The 15,020-nt window shown below is 44.9% G+C and overlaps 1 protein-coding gene across 5 annotated transcripts; it reads right to left on the bottom strand.

Annotated features, from left to right (window-relative positions):
- Nucleotides 1-237: 237 nt before the first annotated feature.
- LOC120318628 (zinc finger protein 883-like) lies at nt 238-12,109 on the bottom strand. 5 transcript variants are annotated; one of them, XM_039366485.1, is made up of 6 exons: nt 11,740-12,109; nt 10,571-10,694; nt 9,178-9,245; nt 8,225-8,351; nt 1,387-3,969; nt 238-697 (listed from the first exon to the last, which is right to left on the bottom strand). In XM_039366485.1, the coding sequence occupies exons 1-5, from the start codon at nt 11,848-11,850 to the stop codon at nt 2,018-2,020; spliced, it is 2,382 nt and encodes a 793-aa protein (XP_039222419.1). In that variant the 5' UTR covers nt 11,851-12,109; the 3' UTR covers nt 238-697; nt 1,387-2,017. The 5 variants fall into 5 exon arrangements, with proteins under 5 accessions (XP_039222419.1, XP_039222420.1, XP_039222421.1 ...); XM_039366486.1 differs by having other exon boundaries at nt 10,571-10,688; XM_039366487.1 differs by having other exon boundaries at nt 10,571-10,688; nt 12,059-12,092.
- Nucleotides 12,110-15,020: the final 2,911 nt, after the last annotated feature.

The following is a 15,020-nucleotide window of genomic DNA, read 5'->3' as shown; positions in this document are numbered from 1 at the left end:
TGACGAATGGGACTTCATCAAAACGTCGCCAAGACACTTCCAATTTTACGCAGCAGAAAACCCGAACAACCAAAGACCTACATACAAACACCCGCGAAAACCTCAGAAAACATCCATTAAAAAATGAAATTGGGGAGCGCAGAAGCCCTGAAAGCCAAACTGAAGAACATCAAAGAACAATTGGGAAACAGCCACCCATGTGAAACGTTGATAGCATTGCTTTGACTGGACGAGAAGTGATGGCAGAAAAAACCTTTGTTTAATGAGTTATGGACACAAAGTCAGAGGATCCTCTCTGAATGGACGCCGCATTGCTTTCGATGGTCCTGCTTTGAATAGAGTTTCTCAAAACCACTGAAGTTCAGCTGGCCCTTCCTGGTACAATTCACTTCATTTAGTTCAGGGTGCTCCACTTTGTGGTTTCACGTTTTCCAGTTTCATTCTTTTCACATTTCCTTGAACATTCCCAATACCCTCACCGCAACTCCATGCTCTATGACAGCATTCTTCTTGGAGGCTTCTTTTTTCCTCTTTTCAGGTGTTCCATTCGCCACATTTTCTTTTTCTTATAGAACATTTTTTTGTGAATATACATTTAAGCCTCAACAGGTAGCAGCAGTTACCAACCCAAGCAGATTTTCAGAAGGCTAAGTTGGGCCAGCAGAATTTGGATCACCTGGACTATCACTGGTGCAGGCTGGAAGAAAAGAAACAATTAAAAATATCAAGCTGGTCCAGTAATACTGCAGAGAACATAATGGACGAATTCAAATTCGGCTCCAGTATTATCAGTCAAGGGCATCTGCACGGGGTCAAACTGATATCCACAATGGCACAGTCAATCCTCCCTCTTTTATGTGCATAAATTCAAATTCTGCTTATATTGTGGCTTTGCTTTTGGGTGAACAGATCAGCAACATAATTCACTCCACACTGATCAAAAGGCATCAGCTGGCCCAGGCAACACATAGAGAAAGTCAATCTATCCATTCAGTGGGGAGAACAGGAAGGGGAAGTTTGGTGTCATGCATAACTGTCTAGTACAGTGTTTCTCAACCTTGACAATTTTAAGGCATGTGGACTTCAATTCCCATGATTCCACAGTCAGCAATGCTGGCTGTGGAATTCTGGGAGTTGAAGTCCACATGCCTTAAAATTGTCAAGTTTGGGAAACACTGGTAGGGTCTCCTGCTTGACCTCCAAGCTCCCTTCTAGCTCTATTCTGATTCACTAAGATGGCTGAGAATACCCCACCAACGGAATTCTACAGAGAACTGGAAGACCCTAGCATTGCCCAGAGGGATGGCAGAAACTGGATTTATAGTGGAGTGATCCTAAGAAGGACATCTATTTTTCCCATTGCCATTTACCCACAGGTGCACTTACCTCAGAAATGACGGACCCTGAGGCAGCCACCTTCTTTATTAATCGGAAAGAAATCGGGGGGGGGGGAATAGCAATGATTCCAATTCATTTTCAAGTAATGACAAGGAGGCTTCCATCTTGAAGAAGTCTCAGCCCTCCCTACTTTTTCCGTGTTCATTTCCAGTTTTCTCTGCTGAGGGGAACCACTTTGCAATCTACGATGGTATATTTTGTTAAAAGTTTCTCCTAAATGAATCAGCTTTTTCTACACGCTGCACATTTAAACTCCATGTAGCTTACTTGAATTCACGTATTTATCTTTATGCGAGTTTGCTCCTACAATTTCTCTTAAAAACAGAAGCCAGAGCGGGTACTGAAAGCATCTCTATAATTCCAGCGTTCCTCACAAAATACTGAAAACATCTCTATAATTCCAGTGTTCCTCACAAAATAAAACCTCTTAGTGGAAATAGGAGCAAGGCCCCCTTTTCACGCTTCAGGTATTTCTATAGGTTCTCCCCCATGGATTCCTTTCGGTCTGATAAGGCTACTCTTCTAACTGAACAATATTTCACAACATAATACACAATTTCTATTGTTCATTTTGGAGACAAAAAAAAAATCTAACACGATTTGGGATTAAGCTCTCAGATTATGATTTCCTTCTTTTATGGATTAGTTCATGTTGAGAAAGGTGGTTTGTCTGGTTGAAGCTTTTCCCACAGTCTGCGCATTTGTACGGTTTCTCTCCCGTGTGAATTCTTTTGTGTTTGATAAGGTTCGCGTTCTGAGTAAAGCCCTTTCCGCATTCCTGGCATTTGTAGGGTTTTTCTCCCGTGTGGATCCTTTTATGGCAAATGAAATTACTGTCCTTACGGAAGCTCTTTCCACAGTCTGCACATTTATGTGGTTTCTCCCCCGTGTGGATTCTTACGTGGACTCTAAGGTTTGAACGCCCACTGAACCTCTTTCCACAAATCAGGCATGCATATGGTTTTTCCCCTGTATGAGTTCGTTGATGATATCGGAGGACAAAATTATAAGAAAATCTTTTTCCGCACTCCGTGCATTGGTATGGCTTCTCTCCTGTGTGTTTTCTTTTGTGAGATGTAAGATGGCTGCTTTTATTAAAACCTTTTCCGCACTCCGGACATTTATATGGTTTCTCCCCTGTGTGGATCCTTTTATGGCAAATAAAGTAGCTGCTGCAACTGAAACTCTTCCCACATTCCTTGCACGTGTACGGTTTCTCCCCCGTGTGAATCCTTTGATGTTGCAAAAGCTTATAGTTCTTACCAAACCCTTTCCCACACTCAGTGCATTGGTACGGATTCTCTCCCGTGTGAATTCTTTTATGTTGCAAAAGGCTACTGTTCTGGCGGAAATCTTTTCCGCATTCCATGCATTTGTATGGTTTTTCTCCCGTGTGAATCCTTTTATGGCACATAAAATGACTGCTCTGGTTGAAGCTCTTTCCACATTCCAGGCAGGTGTACGGTTTTTCTCCTGTGTGCATTCTTCTATGTTGCAAAAGGCTGCTTTTCTGACGGAAGCTCTTTCCACACTCGGGGCATTGATACGGCTTCTCCCCTGTGTGGATTCTTTTGTGTCGCAAAAGGCTACTGTTTTGACTGAAGCTCTTTCCACACTCCAGGCATCGGTATGGTTTTTCTCCTGTGTGGATTCTTTTATGGCAGACAAGGACACTGTTGTCACGGAAGCTTTTTCCACACTCCAAACATATATACGGCTTCTCCTCCGTGTGTCTTCTGACGTGTATCATCAGGTTGGAACTTCCACTAAATTTCTTTCCACACTGCAGGCAGCTATACGGTTTCTCCCCCGTGTGAGTTCGCTGATGTCTTGTCAGTTGACCGCTTTGATTGAATTTTCTTCCACACACCAGGCATACATACGGTTTCTCCCCTGTGTGGATCCTTTCATGTATGATAAGCTTACGCCTCTCGGTGAAAATCTTTCCACACTCCAGACATTCATAGGTTTTCTCCCCTGTGTGGATCCTTTCATGTATGCTAAGTTTACCTTTCTGGGTAAACGTCTTTTCACACTGCAGGCATTTATAAGGCTTCTCTCTTGAGGGATTTTTGGGGGGTAAAAGAAGCAGTTGTTTCCGGTTAAATTCCTTTGCACACTCATATGGTTTCTTATTTTTATGGGAAATAAGAGGACTGTTCAAGCTGAAATTTTCCCCACAATTTATAAATATGTATGGCGTCTCTTTGATATATGATGGGTTACGTTGAGCAAGAGAAGAGATACGATCGAAACTTTGTCTGTCCTCTTCATATTCATGTTCCTCCTCTTTATTCTGCACTGTACAATGTTTACTGAAATCAGATTTCTCTCGGTCTCTTTTGGCACATCTGAGATACTTTCCTGCTTCTCGTTGGGGAATTTGCTGGATTGGGAGGTCACGGGTTTCATTGTGACCCGCAGGAGACATTTTGTTTCCTTCATTCATTCGGCAACTTTTTGTACTCCTTTGTGATGGTCCTCGATTTCCAAGCGTGTCTTCTTCAGACTTTATCATTTGGAAAACCACTATGCTAGGCTTCTTGTTATTCTGCTGCTCCTGCCCATAAGCTAATTTGAAAAAAAGAAAAGAAAAAAAGAAAAGTTAATCATTACTTTCATCCTAGAAAATGGTACACCTGTGATTTCCGCATATCCAAGACTTTGCTAGGCTCCTCTTTGTGTGGTTCTCTTAAATATAAGACCATTTGTTCAGCCGTCAAAGTTACAACGGCAATGAACAAATGGTAGTTATCCCCAGCCTCCAAAATGATACCTGTTTCAATGCTCCTGTGATCATGTAAACAAAATGTGGACCCTCGTCACTCACAACTACAGGGGTGCTTCAACTCCCCTCCCCTGCTTATCTCTACACCTGGCCAGCCACCATTTTGCCACTTCACGATTCATGATCATGATTTATCACTCATTTGTATTTACACTTACAACTTATGCCCCGGAGACAAATTCCTTGTGTGTCCAATCCCACTTGGCCAATAAAGAATTCTATTCAAACTCCTCTTGTTCCACCACTTTGCTGGCCTACACTCTGCTCACCTTACTTAACACACTGCCCCTGCCCTCATCCTTCTGGCCTTGCCACTCTATCCTTGCTGGCCCTGTTGCCCCCGGCTGATGTTCACCGTCTTCCTCCTGATGATGACGAGGCATGGCTGGCCTGGCCCTAGTGAGGCAACAGCCCTTCTTCCCAAGGGCTTTTATATCGTTCTTCAAATAATACGGGTTGTTCAGAAGGCTTCTGAGGCCTTCTAAAATTTACCTCCCAAGAAGGTCAGACCATACATTCTTCAAATTACATGGGCTATTCTCTCTCTCTTGGAAGGCCTCGGGGTCAGCCAGGGCGGAGTGGCAAAGGGTGATTTGACCATGACAGTGGAGAAACGGAAATCTCCCCTCCAATCAGATCACTTTGCCACTGCACAGCCAGAAAAAAAAAACAACAGGTCAAGCAAGTGACAAATATTATGCATTGGATAAGCAGGATGGACCCTTGGCTGTCACGGTGGCCATGAACTCCTGAGCTGAGTCTAAAGTGCCCTTTTTATTTTTTTATTTTTCACCATACACCATACACCAATATGTTTAAAATACATACACCATACACCAATATGTTTAAAATACATAAACATAAATCTTTTCTTTTAACAGAACAGTGCTGTACATTTTAACCATTCTTTACATCTTATTTACATTTTATTTACATCATTAATTATATCTTTTTCTTTCTCTGTTCTAGCCAATTATAACATTTATTCCAAATTTCATAAAATTCTGTCGCCTCCTTGTCTTTTAATTCTAGTGTAAGTTTATTCATTTCTGCACATTCCAAGATTTTATACATAATCCTGTCATTTGTGGGTGCATTTTCACTCTTCCAACATTGAGCATATGCTATCCGCGCTCAGTCAATATGTGTATAGTGATGTGTTGGAGTTGTTTTTCAATCTTTAAATTTATTATGCCCCAAAGAAATAATTCCGGTTTGAAGTCCATTTGTACCTCCGTTATCTCCTGTATCCAATCTCTTATTCGTTCCCAATAGTTTTTTGCTTTAGGGCACAGCCACCACATATGATAAAATGTTCCTTCTCTGATTTTACATTTCCAGCACTTCGGGTCCATGTTTTTATTTATTTATTTATTTATTTATTTTATTTTTAAAATTTATAAACCGCCCCACTCCCGTAGGACTCTGGGCGGCTAACAATAAAACAATATAAAACATAACAAAACAAACAATGCAAAGACAGTCATCCAGGGGTCAGGTTTTATAAACCCCAGGCCTGCCGGAAAAGCCAGGTCTTAAGCAGCTTACGGAAAACCAACAGGGTGGGAGCGGTCCTAATCTCCGGGGGGAGCTGGTTCCAAGATGTGGGCGCCATCACAGAGAAAGCCCTCCCCCGTGGCCCCGCCAAATGGCACTGCTTGGCCACCAAATGGCACTGCTTGGCCGACGGGACCTGAAGGAGGCCCAGCCTGTGGGATCTAACCGGATGAAGGGAACTATGAGGTAGTAGGCGGTCGCGCAAATAGCCTGGCCCTGAGCCATATAGGGCTTTAAAGGTAATAACCAACACCTTGAATTGGACCCGGAGACCAATAGGCAACCAGTGCAGCTCACGGAGGATAGGTGTAATGTGGGTGTATCGAGGAGCACCCACTATCACTCGCATATTGCATTTTGGCCAATCTCGCCGGTGTTAAATGCCATCTATAAATCCTAATGTGCCTTCTGTGGGTGTAGCCTCTTCGTCTCATCCCTTGACATTTATCCAAGCAAATGCATCTTCAGAAATATCCTACACTGTATAGTCACACACTGGCTGAAATTCATGAGGACATTTCAGGTAACAGGGAAAAGGACATCTGATAAGTCCCCGCCCTATCTGTCCCACAGCGAAGTTGGCCCGTCAAGAACTTTCTGAAAATACAATGTTTGAAATACAAACTGAAATTGAGTTATTTCCGGCAAGGATAAGAACTTGTAACGTGCAGAAGGAATGACCTTGAGGAACCTAGAACTAAGGAGAAACTTCCTGACAGTTAGAACAATTAACCAGTGGAACAACCTGCCTCCAGAAGCGGTGAATGGTCCATCACTGGAAGTTTTTAAGAAGAGACTGGACAGCCATTTGTCCGAAATGGTGTAGGGTTTCCTGTCTGAGCAGAGTGTTGGACTAGATGACCTCCAAGGTCCCTTCCAACTTTATTATTATTATTATCATTACTATTATTAATATTATTTCTCAGCAGATAATCTCACAACCCTTTTTACTCAGCATTGAGTAAGAATGATGGCAGTTGTTCCCAGGGGCTGCCCCAAAGAAGAGGGAGTCAAGCTATTCTCCAAAGCGCCTGAAGGCAGGACAAGAAGCAACGGATGGAAACTAACCAAAGAGAGAAGCAACCGAGAACTAAGGAGAAACTTCCTGACAGTTAGAACAATTAACCAGTGGAACAACCTGCCTCCAGAAGCGGTGAATGCGCCAACACTGGAAGTTTTCAAGAAGAGACTGGACAGCCATTTGTCCAAAATGGTATAGGGTTTCCTGCATGAGCAGGTCCCTTCCAATTCTCTACTCTACTCTACTCTACTCTACTCTACTCTACTCTACTCTACTCTACTCTATTCTACTCTACTACTCTACTCTACTTCTGGTAAGCAATCCCAGCTGGTAACTGCAGCATCTCCTGAGATGCCCTAAACTCTGCTGAAGACTAGATGACCTCCAAGATCCCTTCCAACTTTATGATGATGATGATGATGATGTTACCTAGCCTGGTAACGAAACGTTCAGAAACCAACCCACATGCTCGGAGAACGAACCTTCACCCTCATCCTACAGCCAACCTACAGATATTCGCCACTATTGCAAATAAAAGTAGTATTGTCATGCATGACTTTGACTTCCTAGTCTGGTCTGCATTGACAGTCCATTATTCCCTTTCAAGAGAGGGAGAAGAACCTACTTTGGCTTCTAGAGGTATACTATAAAACCAGTTTTAGCCTGTGTGACATTTGTTTCTTAGGCTGGTGTCCCCTGAACTGTGCAAAGGCGAATCCTTTCCAACATGATGATCCTCTGATAAATAAGTAAACTTTAAGATGAGAATAAAAGCTCAGTTGAGAAAGAATCCTGTGAAGCATCTACCAATGGAAGCATCTACCAAATTTTCCATTTATTTGGAATTATGTTAAAAAACAGAGACATCACCCTGCCAACAAAAGTGCGTATAGTAAAGGCCATGGTTTTCCCAGTTGCAATGTATGGCTGTGAAAGTTGGACCATAAGAAAGGCTGAGCGCCAAAGAATTGAGGCCTTTGAACTATGGTGCTGGAGAAGACTCCTGCGAGTCCCTTGGACTGCAAGGCGTTCAAACCGGTCAGTCCTAGAAGAGATCAACCCCGACTGCTCTTTAGAAGGCCAGATCCTGAAGTTGAAACTCAAATACTTTGGCCACCTAATGAGAAGGAAGGACTCACTGGAGAAGAGCCTAATGCTGGGAAAGATTGAGGGCAATAGAAGAAGGGGACAGAGAATGAGATGGCTGGATGGAGTCACTGAAGCAGTAGGTGTGAACTTAAATGGACTCCAGAAGATGATAGAGGACAGGAAGACCTGGAGGAACATTGTCCATGGGGTCGCGATGGGTCGGACACGACTTCGCAATTAACAACAACAATGTTAAAAAACAAAATAAAAAAACAGAATTTCTTCCTCAATCTTGAACGTGCTTTGTCAGCGTTTGGATGATAAAAAGACTTCCCACAATTAGCTAAACCCAGAGCAAAATGGGTCCTTACCAAGAATGGCCACATTCCTAGAATTCTCCAGCATGACATCCACATATAAAGCTCTCTGGCTGGGATCTAGCAGCCTCCATTCTTCCTCTGTGAAATACACAGCCACCTCCTCAAAGGACACTGAACCCTGAAAATCATAGAAAATGTTCCTCAGCAGAAGTGCCAGAAGCCTCTCTCCCAAATTACATTATCCTAAAAGTGAGTTTCACAAGGGAGAAAAATGCTCCTTTTCTGACACAGTGTACTGCCAGGTTTAATAGCTGTCTCTCTGACCAGCTACCTGTCTGGTTAGAATTTCTTCTTTCCACAATTCATCTCAGATAAACCAGTCTGTCGCATCTCCTTTTGTGTCAAAACTTTCATTTCCCCCCCCCCACAAACTGCCATTTTGATATAAAAAAATCCATACCTCACATATATAAAACTTTTAACTGGACCTGCTTCGACATGTGCCCTAATGTAACTGCTCTGATTTGTTTAATGGGGTGTCAGTCGGCCTATTAATGTTTTAATGGAACTTAACAAATTAAAAATGACTCCAGTGCTTTCATTTTTTGGGGGGGGGCTAGATAATTCCTTGTTTTGCATATACCTCAGATACAAAGGATTTACAGGAAGTCCTCGACTTACGACAACAACTGAGCCCAACATTTATGTTGCTAAGTGAGAAATTTGTTGAGTGAGTTTTGGAAATGGGTGTGGAGCCTAAAATCCTTCCAGTCCCCACCATCCAGTGAGATCTGAAGAAGCTTCTTGGATGAGAAGCAAAACGTCTTCAAAGAGAAAAAAGGAAGAACAGTTGCCTCATGAAAATGCATCTTTGGGACATCTTGGAAGTTAGGAATCAAGCTAAATTTTAATCTCAACACTTGACCTCCTTAATAACCTATGTGTGGACTCTCATGGCACAAATCCCCCCCCCCAATTTTCCTGCCCTAAATGAGGCTCCCAACCTGAGCTGTTGCAGTTCCACCACACAAAGGAGATGTTTCAGTGGTTTCCATCAACAACCTTGGGGTCCCTGTGATCAAGATAAAAGGAGATGGATAAGTAATAGCAACAGCATAAGGACTTAATAAGGATTGAGCAGGGGGTTGGACTAGATGACCTCCAAGGTCCCTTCCAACTTTTTTATTATTATTATTATGGATCATCGCACAGTCAGCCAGATGTTCAGACTGGATTTGGCATTTTGTCTACCTATCGAGTCCTTACCCAGGACCTGGATAGGCAGATGTGGATGTTTGATGGTATTACAGATATCGTCGCAGGATGGAAGCAGTTCCTAATAAGGCTGCCTTTTGCAATTGACTAATAGCGAATTTGTCAATGCCAATGGTGTTCAAGTGGTGCTCCCGTTGTTTTGGGATTGCACCCAAGGAGCCTATGACTATTGGTACTACCCTTGCTTGCTTTTGCACAGTCTTTCTATTTCTATTTGTAGGTCTTTGTATTTTGTTATCTTCTCCAGTTCTTTCTCTTCTATTCTGCTATCTCCAGGCACTGCCACGTCCACTATCCAAACTTTTTTGTCTTTCTTATCGACAATTGTTAAGTCTGGGGTGTTATGTTGCAGGTGCTTGTCTGTTTGAATTCTGAAGTCCCAGAGCAGTTTAATTTATCATTTTCTATGACTTTCTCTATTTTATGATCCCACCAGTTTTTGCTTACAGGCAAATGATATTTTTTGCAGATCTTCCAATGCACCATTGTTGCTACTTTGTCATGCCGCTGCTTGTAGTCAGTCTGTGCAATCTTCTTGCAACAGCTTGCCAGGTGGTCCACTGTTTCTTCAGCTTCTTTGCATAGGCGGCACTTAATGTCTGTTGCTGTCTTTTCAATTTTGATTTTATATGCATTTGTCCTTAAGGCTTGGTCTTGAGCAGCCAGAATTATTGTTGTTGTTGTTGTTGTCATTTGTCCTTAAGGCTTGGTCTTGAGCAGCCAGAATTATTGTTGTTGTTGTTGTTATTATTATTATTATTATTATTATTATTATTATTATTATATAACGCTTCATAGTGCTTTACAGCATTCTCTGAGCGATTTAAAGAGTCAGCCTGTTGCCCCCAACAATCGGGGTCCTCATTTTACCGACCTCGGAAAGGTAGCAGGCTAAGTCAACCTTGAGCCAGTCAGGATTGAACTCCTGGCAGCAGACAGAGTGAGTCTTCAATACTGCATCCTAACTACTGTGCCGCCACAGCTCCTTATTTGGAAGATCTGTAACCTGGGTGAGCCACCTATAGGGAAGCACTATAAAATTAAAGCCAGGCTTTTGTGTAGAAGAAACACAAGAATGAAATGACTTCAGGTTCATGGCCTCAGAAGTAACCTGTCACTTACCTGTCAACAAGACCAGAGTTGGATCCTCCTCTGAGAAGCCCAACAGCTGCTCCACAGAGAGACCAGAGAGAGCTTTTCTGCTTTCAGAAGGTATCATGGCCATCTTCATCAGCTGGCCCTGCAACTTAAAATATAACCAGGGTCAAAGAAGAACAAAAGTTAAAACAATTGAACATGGGAACAAGGGGATCATCTTGTGTCTCCAAAATTGGCCTGTGTTATATCCCTAGTTGGGAGATGCAAATTCCCTTGGGATTCCACTTCTCCCTGTGGAATAATTTGGATGGGGAAACATCACTCTAGGACCAAAAGTGGAAGGAAACCAGAGTCTCTTCTACTGTCACGACCTGCATTTGTGTCTCCAAAGCTGGACTGTGTCATAACCATAGTTGGAGATGCAAATTCCCTCAGGATTCCCTTCTCCATCCTATGGAATAACCTGGGTGGGGAACCAGAGGTCTGGGAGCGAAAGGGAGGGAAAACCAAGGTCTGTCCTCTATTGATGCACTTGAGCAAGGTGAGGCAAAGTGACCTTTCCTCCCAGGAGGGGATCCTGCCAGGAGAAGGCAATGAAAGGAAACCAGATCCCCTTGGGATCCTTCCTCCCAGGAGATCCTCCCAGAAGGACCATGCAGTTAAAGGAAACCAAATCCCCAGGGGATCCTTCCTCCCAGGAGGGGATCCTCCCAGGACAAGGCAGTTAAAGGAAACCAGATCCCCTTCGGATGCTTCCTCCCAGGAGGAGATCCTCCCCAAAGGACAAGGCAGTTAAAGGAAACCAGATCCCCTTGGGATCCTTCCTCCCAGGAGGGGATCCTCCCAGAAGGACAAGGCAATTAAAGGAAACCAGATCCCCTTGGGATCCTTCCTCCTAGGAGGAGATCCTCCCAGGACAAGGCAGTTAAGGGAAACCAGATCCCCTTAGGATCCTTCCTCCCAGGAGGGGATCCTCCCAGAAGGACCATACAGTTAAAGGAAACCAGATCCCCAGGGGATCCTTCCTCACAGGAGGGGATCCTCCCAGAAGGACAAGGCAGTTAAAGGAAACCAGATCCCCTTGGGATCCTTCCTCCCAGGATGAGATCCTCATGGAAGGACAAGGCAGTTAAAGGAAACCAGATCCCCTTGGGATCCTTCCTCCCAGGAGGGGATCCTCCCCCCCTCTTCACCTGCCGCCGCCTCCGCTCCTCCCGGGCCGGGCTGAGCAGGGAGCAGCCCTCGGCCGGAGCACCCGCCTGGGCGCCGCTCTCCGCCCGGCACTCCCGCAGCCAGCCCGCCATCTCCGTGGACTGCGCGGCCAGGAGCCGCTCCAGGATCCCCCGGTCCGCCAGTCCAACTTGGCCGCTCGGCTCGGGCTTCAGCCACCCGGGGCAAAGCGGCTGCTGCAGGGGCTGCAGAAGACCGGCTAGGGTCCCGCCGACGTCCGGCAGCCCCAGCGGCCCAAGCTCTCGCTCTCCTCCTCCTCCTTCCCGGGAAAGGGAAACGCACCAGCTGGGCAGGCAGGGAAAGCGGAGCGGCAACCCCCTCCCCGCACGCCGCGCCCCCTCCCCACGCACGCCGCAGCGCAAAGCCCCTTCCGCCTCCGACGAGGCAAGCGTGCGCCTCTTCCTAGAGAGGCTCGCCTCCGGCGAACACCCCCCCCCCGGACCCCGCTTTAAAAGGTTTCCATCCCTCTGCGCCTTTTGTCTTGCGGGAAGCAAGTGCTGGCAAAAATCCCTCGCGCATGCTCCGTTACATTCCGAAGTGTGTGGGGGGGGGTTGGGGGGTGGAAGCTGCTATAGTAGGAGCGCTGGAGGGTTGAAGACCGGGCAGGTTTGCGGGGGGAATCCCCGGGAGTGAGATGGGCGCTATTGTCGAGCTCTCGATCCCTCTCCCCCCCCCCGCACCGGCCACCCTCCTTGGTATACCAGGGGTAGGCAACGTTGGCTCTTTTATGACTCATGGACTTCAACTCCCAGAATTCCTGAGCCAGCCTGGCTCAGCTTGGAAACCTCTCCCTTTCCCCTCAGCATGGCTGGCTCAGGACGGATAGGAATCTGGGAGTTGAAGGCCTAGGCCGCTTTATGACTGGTGGACTTCAATCCAGGAATCCTGAGCCAGCATGGCTCAGTTGAAGCTCCCTTGTCCCCTTGGTATAGGCAACCTGGGCTCTTTTATGACTCATGGACTTCAACTCCCAGAGAATTTCCGGAGTCAGCATAGCTGGGAAGTTGAAGTCCACGAGTAATAAAGAGCCAAACGTTACCTACCCCTGGATAGGCAATCTGGGCTATTTTATGACTCATGGACTTCAACTCCCAGGAATTCCTGAGTCAGCACTAGCTGGAGGTTGAAGCTCCATGAGTCAAAAAAGAGCCGAGGTTGCCTACCCTGGTATAGGCCAGGGGTAGGCCACCTTGGCTCTTTATGCGTCGCGGATTCAACTTCCATTGTAGCTGGCTCAGGAATTCTGGGAGTTGGAAGTCCGCAAGGCATTAAAAGAGCCAAGGTGGCTACCACTGGTAGTCCGCCTTACAACAGTCATTTAGTGAACGTTCGGAAGTTACATCAGCATGGAAAAAATGAACCCTTTTTCACACTTAAACTACCGTGCCGCATCCTCAGGGTCATGGGCTATTTTACGTTCAGATGCTTGCAGACTGGTCATACGTAGGGACAGTTCCAGTGTTTCCCAGGGGTTCATACGATCCCCTTTTATGAACCGGCAAGCAAAGCCCAAGGGGAAAGCCAGATTTGCTTAACACTGATTAATTCATTTTAGTCACTGCAGCAACCAAAGGTGCTTTTTCAAGAGAAACGCACTTTCTGGTTTTTATCTGAAGATGTTTCACCTCTCTTAGAAGGATCAGGGGACGCACAACGAAGAGTGGGGTCAAGCTATTCTCCAAAGTGCCTGACGGCAGGACAAGACGAACGGGTGGAAACGATCCAGGAGAGAAAGCAATTAGAACTAAAGGAGAAACGTTTCCTGACAGTTAGAAACAATTAAACAGTGGAAAACCTACCTACCAGAAGCGGTGAAGCCCAACACTGGAAGTTTTAAGAAGAGACTGGAACAGCCATTTGGTCCGAAATGGTATAGGGTTTCCTACTGGAGCAGGGGGTTGGACTAGATGACCCTTCTAACATCATTATATTATTATTATTATTATTATATTAATAATAATAATAATTTAGGAATTCAAACAGACAAGCAACTGCAAACATAACACCCCAAGACTTAATAATTGTCGATAAGAAAGACAAAAAAGTATGGATAGTGGACGTGGCAGTGCCTGGAGATAGCAGAATAGAAGAGAAAGAACTGGAGAAGATAACAAAATACAAAGACCTACAAATAGAAATAGAAAGACTGTGGCAAAAGCAAGCAAGGGTAGTACCAATAGTAATAGGCTCCTTGGGTGCAATCCCAAAACAACTGGAGCGCCACTTGAACACCATGGGCATTGACAAATTCGCTCCTAGTCAACTGCAAAAGGCGGCCTTACTAGGAACTGCTTCCATCCTGAAACGATACCTGTAATACCATCAAACATCCACATCTGCCTATCCCAGGTCCTGGGTAAGGACTCGATAGGTAGACAAAATGCCAAATCCAGTCTGAACATCTAGCTGACTGTGCGATGATCCATAATAATAATAATAATAATAATTACTATTATTATTATTCATACTCCTTGAAGACAACTGGTCATTTGCATTCTTTTTAAAAGAGTCATTGAGTCCACTTGGAAATTTCTCTGTGTCCTCAAGTGGTGGTGCAAATGGGCGTGGAGCCTTCTTGGAACTGCTGAAAGAACCGTATTGTAGATTGGAGATAGATGATGTCGTATCCCTCCCCCTCTGTTGAGAGAGGGCTTTTTTAGTTTTGACATAGATGGCCTCTTTGACCCCTCGTGAAAAAGCACCTTTGGAACAACCATCACCTGGATGACTGGGAATCTCCATAGACATGGGACAGGGTTATTCTCTTGCACTCAGCTCTCTTCTGCACAAAGCAACAGTGATTATATCAAGGTTAATTTAGCATCTTGGAGGGAGGACCAGTAGAAGCCACAAAAAAGTACTGTTTGGCCATCAAAGAATCAAAGGCTGGCTTTAAAACCTCAGTCTGATGGGGATGCTCGGAGCCTCTTCTGCCCCCCCACTGTACCTCAGGGCTACCTGCAGGGTATCAACCCCCCACCTTCCCTAAAGCTCTCAGAGCAGTCAGGGTAATATGATGCCACAGCCCCATAAATAAGCTTTTTCTGTGACTTGCACACTGTACTAATCCACAATATTTTAACAGAGACATCTTAACTAGAAATTGGACATGACATTTCTATAGTGTTGCTGTAACGTATTAATAATGTGTAGAATGTATTAGACATTTAATAATAATGTAGTTGGAAGGGACCTTGGAGGTCATCAAGTACAACCCCCTGCTCAGGCAGGAAACCCTATACCA

The sequence above is a fragment of the Crotalus tigris genome, unplaced genomic scaffold (assembly GCF_016545835.1).
Source record: "Crotalus tigris isolate CLP2741 ecotype Arizona unplaced genomic scaffold, ASM1654583v1 scf7180000020326.198739, whole genome shotgun sequence".
NCBI lineage: Eukaryota > Metazoa > Chordata > Lepidosauria > Squamata > Viperidae > Crotalus > Crotalus tigris.
The sequence above is the reverse complement of the archived record's forward strand: the minus strand, read 5'-3'. Positions and strand labels throughout refer to the sequence as shown.

Excerpts from the sequence above, each read along its gene's own strand:
- LOC120318628 (XM_039366485.1), bottom strand. The coding sequence starts at position 11,850 with ATGGCGGGCTGGCTGCGGGAGTGCCGGGCGGAGAGCGGCGCCCAGGCG. Across the intron at positions 10,695-11,739 it reads AGGAGCGGAGGCGGCGGCAG|TTGCAGGGCCAGCTGATGAA; the intron begins GTGAAGAGGGGG and ends TTATATTTTAAG. Across the intron at positions 8,352-9,177 it reads GTGGAACTGCAACAGCTCAG|GGTTCAGTGTCCTTTGAGGA; the intron begins GTTGGGAGCCTC and ends TATGATTTTCAG.